The sequence below is a fragment of the Gossypium arboreum genome, chromosome 13 (assembly GCF_025698485.1).
Source record: "Gossypium arboreum isolate Shixiya-1 chromosome 13, ASM2569848v2, whole genome shotgun sequence".
Classification (NCBI taxonomy): domain Eukaryota; kingdom Viridiplantae; phylum Streptophyta; class Magnoliopsida; order Malvales; family Malvaceae; genus Gossypium; species Gossypium arboreum.
The window spans coordinates 95323176-95333258 of NC_069082.1; the positions used below are offsets into that span (position 1 = coordinate 95323176).

The 10083-nt window shown below is 36.0% G+C and overlaps 1 protein-coding gene across 1 annotated transcript; it reads right to left on the bottom strand.

Moving 5' to 3' along the window:
* Positions 1-3280: 3280 nt before the first annotated feature.
* Positions 3281-5512, bottom strand: LOC108461264 (thioredoxin F-type, chloroplastic-like). Its single transcript, XM_017761054.2, has 3 exons — positions 4970-5512; positions 4094-4193; positions 3281-3661 (listed from the first exon to the last, which is right to left on the bottom strand). The coding sequence occupies exons 1-3, from the start codon at positions 5302-5304 to the stop codon at positions 3527-3529; spliced, it is 570 nt and encodes a 189-aa protein (XP_017616543.1). The 5' UTR covers positions 5305-5512; the 3' UTR covers positions 3281-3526.
* Positions 5513-10083: the final 4571 nt, after the last annotated feature.

The window sequence follows — 10083 nt, forward strand, 5'->3', positions numbered from 1 at the left end:
CTGTGTTACAACCAACTCCCTGCGCAACCTAAAAATTCCTACATGCTTTAATTACATTTTGGAAGGAAATTAGGTGTATTTGTCCCAGTTGAACTCTAAGGACTTCAAGGATAATTTAGGCACTTTAATATTCCGAGTTTAGCCTATATAAAAGCCATTGTAATTATTTTAAACATATAATTTTAGGGTTTTGATTCTTAGATTTTTCTTTCATTCTTAATTTTTACTTAGGTTATTTTTTTATTCTTGTAATCGGAAGATCCTATTTTGAAGTGAGACTTCCGTGAGGGGAGATTGTTTCGAAACCACGCTTTCATCGATAAATCCATGAGTATATCTTTTCCTTATTCTCTTCTTTATATTTCTTTGTTTAACATTGTTAGATGAATGTTTGTGTAAAGATTAGAATCAATTTGTGCTTTCTACATATTTTGCATGCTTCAATTGCTTTAATTTAATTAATTGCTTGAATAGAGTTTCTTAGTGGATCATCTATTTGGGAAAGGAAGAACATAAAACAAACCCTAAGCCTGACAGCCCTAGGAAGTCATTTAGGTGGGAATTAACCCAAAATTGGTATGGCCTACCCGTGAACACCTTAACCCTGAACCGGTCTGGACTATGAGGTTGGAAGATAAGTAGTTCTTGCTGACTCGTTATTCTAGATGACGATCGAAAGATCCTGCTAGGTATCGACTAGTTGATTGATTAGAACTCTATTTCAATAATTAATTAGGTAAAACAATTGGATCTAGGCTAAAAGGAAATCGCATAGTCAAAACAAGGAATAGGAAAAGCCGATACATGAGCCTAGGAGTAGATTAAGGTTTAGTTAAATTTATTTAGTTTATTATTATTATCGTCTTGCTTCTTGATTAACACTGCTAATTTGTGACTCGAGTAGATTAGTAATTATTTCCCTTAATTGGCTTGATAACAATTTTCCCCAAATTACAATCCATTGAGTACGATCCTCAGAATACTTACCAACTATTTTGTTGCAAACAAACTATATTACAACCTGACCCATATACTTATGAACACCACTTCGAATCTATATTTTTAATTTTAGTATTCACACTCTGGACGTTGGTACGTCCGGAGGCGGTCATTAAGAAATAAAAACAAGAAGGCTGCTGAGAGCGATGAGGAACAGAATGTCACATTCAAATTTCCAAAAATACTTGAACTCAAGAAGGAGTTTGGGAGCTAATTGAACAGTAATGGAAAGTTAGGACCACTAGCGAGAATTTTAGAGAATATGGTGGCGGGTTGGGAGAAAGTTAGACTCTTAATCCTGTTTGGTTAGATTAGGACTGACTAGTTACATAGTGGGGAACATAATAATATTGTATATATGAAATATATACATTATTAAAATGAAAAATAGATTAAAATTTGAGTAAAACAAAATTTAAACACATAAATATATTAGGTTAATAATACTAAATACATTATAATTTTTTATCATGGTTTTCTCATCAATTGTGCATTAGTGTCGAGTTGACTTCTGATATCAACTCAATCAACAACATTATTAATACAACTTTATTACACGCATTTGCGTATGGAAACCACGTATTTTAAATACAAATGTGTATTTGGAAATAACATATAATAAATAACGAAATATATTATTTAAATGTAATTAATAATTGTGACAGAATGACTCTTATTTTGACCCAAATTTATTTTGGTTTTTCTTCTCCTAGTTAAACTTTGTTTTTAGTTTCTCACTTAAACTTTAATTAACCTAGAATTGTTGGTCATATATGCTACGAATTTCAACCCAGAAATAGTCCTTAGTTACTCTAGGTTTTACATAACAAAAATATTTAGATTGAGAGAATTTTGTTCTTTGTTTTAAAGAGTTTTTCTTGTGAGGTTTCGGGTTTTCTTTTAATTCTCTCCATCTTTTGTACTCTCATTTATTATAGTGAAATCTCCTTTTACCCGTGATTTTTTTATCTTTTTTTGAGAAGTTTTCCCACGTAAAATTTTCGTGCTCAATCTTTTAGATTCTTATTTATTCACTTTGTTCATTGCTTAACTGGGTTTATCCCCAACAAAATGGTATACGAGATAGTTCGATTTCTACAGTCAACCTGTTCAGAGATGGCAGCATCAAGGTTCGATATTGAGAAGTTCAATAGAATTCTAAATTTCAATTTGTGGCAAGTTCGAATGATTGCAATCCTAGTTCAAAACGGTATGAAAAGGGTCATTATAGGGAAGAGGCCCGCAGATATGGATCAGTTAGGATGGGAAGAACTCGATGAAAATGCTCTATCCACTGTTCAATTATGCCTCACAAATAATGTGTTACAGGAGGTTTTGAAGGAGAAAATAGCGTCTGCGTTATGGAAGAAACTAGAAGCGTTATATATGACGAAATCTCCAGTCAACAGATTAGTATTAAAATGTCTCTACACGTTCAGAATGGTTGAAGGTGAGTCCATCAGAACTCATATTTGTGAATTTGTTACCCTTCTTGAATGGCTCGTCCAGCTGGACACGCTTTCCTTGATATGTCAGTAGAAAGCTCGCCCAGATGGACAAGTTTTCCTGCTAACTATGTAGAAAGCGCGCACAGCTGTTTTCACACTCTTTTCAAAAACAGTCTATTTCCCTAATTTTTTTTCTAAAAAAAAAACCAGCCTATTTGGTCAATTAACTTTTTTTTTTCTGACATATATGGCCAAGTTAGCCAATTATACAAGCTCGTTTACTTGCATCAAATAAGTCAAAACTACAAAATAGCGACAGTATGGCTGCGTTTAGACCGTTATGTAGGTTCTTGGATTCCACTGCATCATCGGAAAAGTTGATGGATAACTTCTCATACGTTTCAAATTTTTTTATATAAAATAAATTCCGTAATACATGAATTGTGAGCATTCAGATTTTAATTGCCTTGTAACTGTAAAGAGCACAAACATTCTCTGATGAAACCTGACGGCTAATTTATTGATGTTGTTAAGCTAGAGCTGCTGAAGTTGTTGGAGTGAAGGGTGACAGCAAAGGCCACCAAGTTCTATTTTCATTTCAATGTTTACTTAACTATGCTTACTCGTTTTGCATATGGTCTACGCTAAAAGTTTGACATCTTGATAAGTGTGAATGTGGTCTCCTATGAAAAGCTCGAAACATTTGAAAAACCTAAGAGACCTCAATTATCTTGCACCCGTCTGTCATGCTATAAGCTTGACCTACTCAAGGATGATTCAGTGATTCTAAATGTCATTGGGCCTACCAGGAATAAAACGCAAACAAGCTGATATTTTCTTGGCTCAGAATCACAATTGCTTCACATCTACACCTCTCCCAATAAACTGAAATAGAAGGTATATAGCAGAAGCAGCAGGTTTAGGTTACATACAACCGGCGTTCCCTCTCCATTTGAGGGATTGGGAATGGATCCATATATATACATAAATTCAAGTACAATAATTACTTCAAAGCATGCAAGAAGGTACTGTTGTCTTTGATTTGATGGGATTAATATTTTGCAGGTACGGAAAGAAAGTTAGGTAGCTCTAACAGTATCGATGGCCGCAACTAAGTCATCATATTTTGCTCCTGTCACCTCCTTTACTATCTTGTTGTGCTTCAGGATCTTGAACGTTGGAACCACTCTTATGCCAAGCTCCTTCGCCAATGGCTGCCAAAATGTTTCACATATATACATATATATTCATATATATTTTATGGGTTAGATAATTCAGAACAAAATCGCTTTAGGGCTTCTGCTGATAACACAAAAAGTATTGTCCTCTTTGAATATCAATGAAAAGAGACATCATTAAGATTTTGTCCCTCACTTTGGAGATAGCTAAGGGACGCCTCTTTAATGTCTGAACAAGCGAAATTCAAGACCTCTATGAATATAAGAGGTCCATGACTGCTTGAAGCATGACCTCTATGAGTATAAAGGCACTTTCGACAATCATGGTACCACTTTGACTAAGAGGTGGTCCTTAGCTTTTTTTTTTTCAAAACTAAAGACAACCTTGAATTGTGTTGCTCTTCAGCAACATCTAAAGAAGACAATAGCTTATCGACACGATGTTCTAACGCTAATCATAAAAATTACCTTATTTTCTTGATTGCAATCGAGCTTTAGAAAGACAACGTCAAGGTATTTTTCAGATAATTCTTGAAACTTGGGAGCTATAACTTTGCATGGACCACACCTAAAACATTAAAAAAAGTCATGTAGATGCAAAACTAGTGAAGGCCAATAAAGTTATAACTATATGTATTCCAAAACTTCATCCAATTCCGAGCTTGTTATTAGATCTTAGAACTCCCTCAGTTTACTGAAAGCACATCTGACATAAATTTCCAAGTTATATTTAATTCATGAAATAGTCTATTAAACTAAAAGGCTGAGTGAAAAAGGATTTATATTCAAATGTTCTATCTGTCTCGGACCCGATTCCTAAGAACCTCTCCTCTATACCCTTAATAAAAAAAAATTAATGCATGAAACTTATTCTTAGATTCAGCAAAGCAGGCTATCACTGAATTCGGTTTGGGTTGAATTATATATGAATATCCTTAATTTGCTTTGAGATCAAGAGCCAAAGAAAAGGAAACAATGCACGACAGCTGTCAAGCTTCTAGAAGAGTGCGGCCATCAGATGACCCACAGGAAAATTCTAGCCATTGAATTAGTGGGGTGGGCAAATTAATGGCTTATAGAACCAAGGCCGAGTGGAGGAGCATCACTCTAAATACTACCAGTTACCAAAGTGAGAAACACTAGTCTGCAAATACAATTAAGATAATTGATATAATTTAATTTAAATTAAAGCATTGAGTAAATAGATTTCCGGACATTTAGAATTAATTAGGAAAAAAGTAAGAACAAACAGCAAACACAACCTTAACTAAATTCTGGCATCAACTAATTAACAGAATACGAAGAAACAAAAGAATGGGTACACGTATACATTCATATACGTACCATTGAGTGTACATATCGAGGACGACGGTTTTATCCCCCGCGGCGTTAACGATGGGCCAGAAGGTGTCCTTTGTAACCTCCGTCACCTGCCCTACAGTTGCTCCCGCTGTCTCCAGGCTCGACCTCACCTTTCCGACAACGCCTTTCCTTCTATTGTTCTTAGCGCTCGAAATAGAGTTAACGGTCTTTAACGATGACGATTCTAACGCGACGAAGGAATTCGAAGTGGAAGGAACTCTATGGGAGGAAGCGATCGGGTGTGCCGCTGTGCATGACAGTGACGGCGAAGAACGAAGTGTTGACGGAGGATAGACGGAGGATTGGAGGAGCGACATTTTTGAGAAAATAAAATTTAGGGGAAAAAAGAACGAAAAATAATGAAATCAATTAGTTGGACTTGCTGTGGGAAAACAAGAGAGTGACTAAATTTTATTATAGAAAAATTGGGAGATGGTTTCCATATAAGCACTATTTTACCCTTGCGGATCATGAGGGTTAGAGGAATGTAAGAGGACATTTCGGTCAGCTGGAGGAGTTTTTCTGAGAATAATGAGAGGTTCAGGATTAGGTACATTGAAAGAGGGGAAGATTTCATTTTTGGGATTTGAAAAGACGATACTAGACTTGGGATATTTGATGACAACTTCTTGAACGGTGCATGGGTAGGGGTGTTTTTGTCCCTTAACTGATTTTATGGGCCCAAAGCTTACTTCTGCCACATAAATGATAAATGTGATATCAGAAAATGAATAAATAATAAGGAGGAGGATGTACCCAAACAAGAATAGTCTTTCAAGAAAAAATAAAAAATTGTTCCCAAAGGATATGCCTATACGTGTCAAACAGAGTAATCCCCAAATAACTATCTAAATAACTAAATGGCACATTATTTATTTTGAATTGGTAAATAATTAACTTTTTTTCTACTTAACTTGATTCACAAATTTGACATAAATGAGTTTGGATTTTCATATTCCAAGTTAAGCAGCCCAAAGTTAGATAAAATTTATGAGGGCACAAGTACACTTGCTCATGGGTCGGGCTATTCGGCCCGGCCTGAAAGCCATCTCGAAATATGAAAAGGTTTGAGTAAAAATATAAACTTGAAAAATGGGTTTGGACAAAAAAATGAGGCCCATTTAAAAAATAGGCTGGGCCTCGGGTAAGGTATTTTTGGCTCGGGTCCGACCTGGCCCGGCCCAAATTCACTAAATGACACAAAAATTCTGCTTTTTTTTTGTTTTTGAATGTTATTTTCTTGTTGTTTTCTCATTATTTTGCTACCATATTACTATTAGTTGCTCCTATTTTGTTGTTATTATTTGGATATTGTATAAAACTTATTTTATTATTAATTTTATTATTATTTTAAAGGCATTTGTTAATTTTATTATTATTTTAGAGGTATTTTCTTGTTAAATTGCATCTATCTTAGTGCTATTTAAGTCTACATATTTTTAAAATTTATTTTCAATTTGTTGGAAAATATTAATTTTGATTTTTTAGTTTTTGATGTATTATATATATTTAAAAATTATATAAAATAATATAAAATAAATACTACCGGCCTGTGTTTTAGTATTTTTATTTGGGTTGGGCTTGGGCAAAATTTTAGGCCCATTTTTGGGCTGGCCTACTCAAGCCCAATGAATGGGCCTAAATTTTTAGTTGAGCCCAGCCCGAACCCAACTAGCCCGGCCCATGAGAACCTCTAGGCACAAGTAATTAACAACGCAGTCGCCAGCTATTATAATAAGAAAACAACATTCGCCTTAACAAATAGAGGTAATTCTAGAAAAATGTTGAAGAGTCTCATGCTTGAGCAAAAATGTCTTAAAGGTATTCTTTCAAACTATATTAACTATTTCACACACTATATTCTCCCTTGTTTCCATCTTTCATCTTCCCTCGTCATTGCTCTTTTTGTTGGATTTGGGTTTTTTATTCGGGGTAAGGTTCCATATTTTTCAATTTCTTTTGCTCCGTTTTCTTATATCTTTAATAGTTGGAAATAATCGTGGAAGAGAGGTTGAAACCTCTAAAGTAGTTGAGAGGAAGATGAGGAAGCCTCCAAGGTTGAAGAGGGAACCCTTGGTGGTTGGCACATTTAAATGCTCCACCACCGAAAGGGAAGTAAGGTGATTGCTTCGCTGTCATGGAGTTTTAATCAACCATCACAAGTATGATTTCAACCTCCCGAAGGGGTCTTATCCCCTAAGTGTCATTTATGAGCCTAAACATGGTGGCGAAGGTTAGGTTTCTTTTTGCCTCTTTATGTGTTGGAGGTGAGGTTAGGTTTCATCTTCCCCCCAACTGTTCGTAAGCGAGCTATTGAACTACTTCAGGCTTGCCCTAAAACAACTGGTTGGCGCCTATTGTGGATCATAATACGAGGATTCATCATCTTATGTCACGAGTAGAGAATATGGTCATAGTTAAGGGTGTTTCAAAACATGTTCTAATTGAATGAGGGAACGAATGCCACCCATTTGGGTTTGTTGTACTTCTGTAAACGTCAGGGGAACCATCTGGTAGGGAATTTGCTCTGCGGGATGATCGATAACATGAGCCTTGATTTCCACAAATACATACTCATGGAATTGAAGTCTGGCAACATGTTCGACTTTCTTAATTGAATAGAGTCTGTCTCCCACTGAACTATGCAGCATGAGGCCTCCACTAAAAGGTTTTGAGGGACCAAGAGGAAGTTCAAGATAATAAGTAAGAGGAATCTCCTCGTCCTTCCCCAATACATTACCTTCGGGAAAATCTTTAAACACTATATGTTAGATATAGGCTAGAACGGTTACATAGAGAGTGGCTTTAGGTTGGGCTTTATGAATGATGGGACGTTCAAGCCCTGTGACCAGTCCTGGCCCTTTGACTTCGATGACACTGTAACACCCCTTACCTGTACCCGAGACCAGGACAAGGTGCAAGGCATTACCATACACAAACAGGACACTTCCGAAAAATACGGGCTATAAAATTTTTTTTTAAATTTAAAACCGATCAAACAAAATCATATTGTCCCCATTATGGACGTACGAGGTCCAAATCATACGTTAACTTAAGAAAATTTTATAAAAATTCTTAGGCTTAAGCCTCACACGCCCATGTGGAGGCAATACACACGCTCGTATGCTTTAGAACACGCCCGTGTTGAATTATTAGAATTTATTTTCCATTTCGAACCTACAGGGGTTTTCACACGGCCGAGCACACGCCCATGTCCCTGACCCGTGTCCCTCACACGGCCTGGACATGCCTATGTCATAGCCCGTGTCTAAAACCCAGACATTCTGTTTATGATATCATTATTCATCTAGGGGCACACGGTTAAGGCACACGCCCGTGTGCTAGGCCGTGTCCTCCACACAGTTGAGACACACGGCCGTGTCTCTGCCCGTGTGTTTACTACCATGCAAACTGACCTAAAAATTCTAAGTATAGGGGACACATGGCTGAGCGACACGCCCAAGGGGCTGGCCGTGTGTCACAAATGGCCTAGACACATGCCCGTGTGTCTACCCATGTGGACCATTTTAAAGGCTATTTGTTTAAGCCTTTGGTCACCCTCAAACATCCATTCACACTCACATGTTGCTTAAACAACTAACATGACATAAGTGTGCCCTTAAAACCTTCTTGGCCAAGGTCATACATGTTACTACATATCTCATTTTATCCTATGATAATATTACCCTCTTTGTGTTAGGGTTACCATTTCAACAATCACATATTTTTGTACTTGGCACATTTTACAACTTATATCCATTATGGCCTAAACCATCTCCAAGTGATTTGGCCACATTTCACATGTCCATTCATGATAAACCACATTTAACCATCACATGAAACATTCAAGCATAACCATGCACAAATAGTAGGTTTACAATCTACATCAAAATGAGCCATATCTCATGGCCATATACAAAATGAATAAGTATATCATTCAAGCCCTTACATTGGCTAGCCAAATGACACATATAACAAAATGACCAAGTATCCTATACATGCCATTATAAAAAAAAAAGTTTCTATATACCAAAGCAAGACAAGAAATTAGTGTTGACAATGCTCCAACCGTCTTCCAATCTTCACGAGTCTGCGAACTCTGTAAGACAAGGAAAAAGAGATGGGGTAAGCATTTATGTAACACTCCTAACCTGTATCCGTTGCCGGAATAAGGTTATGAGGTATTACTTGACTAAACAAAACTTCTATAAGGTCAAAGATACTTACCAGACATAAATTATCAACAATGCAAACATGTCTCATTGATTTTCCATAAGAGCTCTTATAAATTTCCAAAATGACTCACTATCAAAACATAACCGAATATCTAATAACAAATTAACTACTATCAAGTTATAACTAAAACATTTCACCACATTAGTTCAATTATAAGGCTTCTCTAAACAAAATGAGCAAGCCATCTTCGCATGGCTATAATGTATACAAAGTCGAAATATCATTCTACGTATAGTCTATCCTATACATGCCTTAAACCATGATGATATACAATCTTCTCAACTCACATAATGACTCGATAGTGTGATGATATCTCCGGCCCTTCCAACTCGAGCTAAAGTATATACCTATAAGAAATGGAAAAGAGAACACGGAGTAAGCTTCAATGCTTAGTAAGTTTTAAGCAATGCAAACAATTAATTTACTTATAGATCGATTATTCAAATTTTCAATAAATCATTCCTAGATAATTGTCATTTTGGCCAAGCATCCATGAACATAATGCATATTTAGCAAATTCACCTCACTTGAATCTGAACTCAATTAAAACCAAATATTGAAATTACAGATAAGATCATAAGAACTCGAAAAGCATCTCATTAACAAGTTTTAACCATGTTTGCAACAAAATCACAAATTCACTACAAGCTGTCTTCCTGAGCAATAGTCACTAAATTATTTATAACTGGAGCTAAGAAACTCCAAATCAAGTGCCATTAATTTTACCTGAAAATAGACTCATATATCTTCCATCCATCAAATTTTCAGAATTTTTGGTTTGACCAATCAATACCAGATTTTTATTGAAGTTTCCCCTATTTCACTATTTGACTAATCTGACCACTCTTTAGTACGAATCA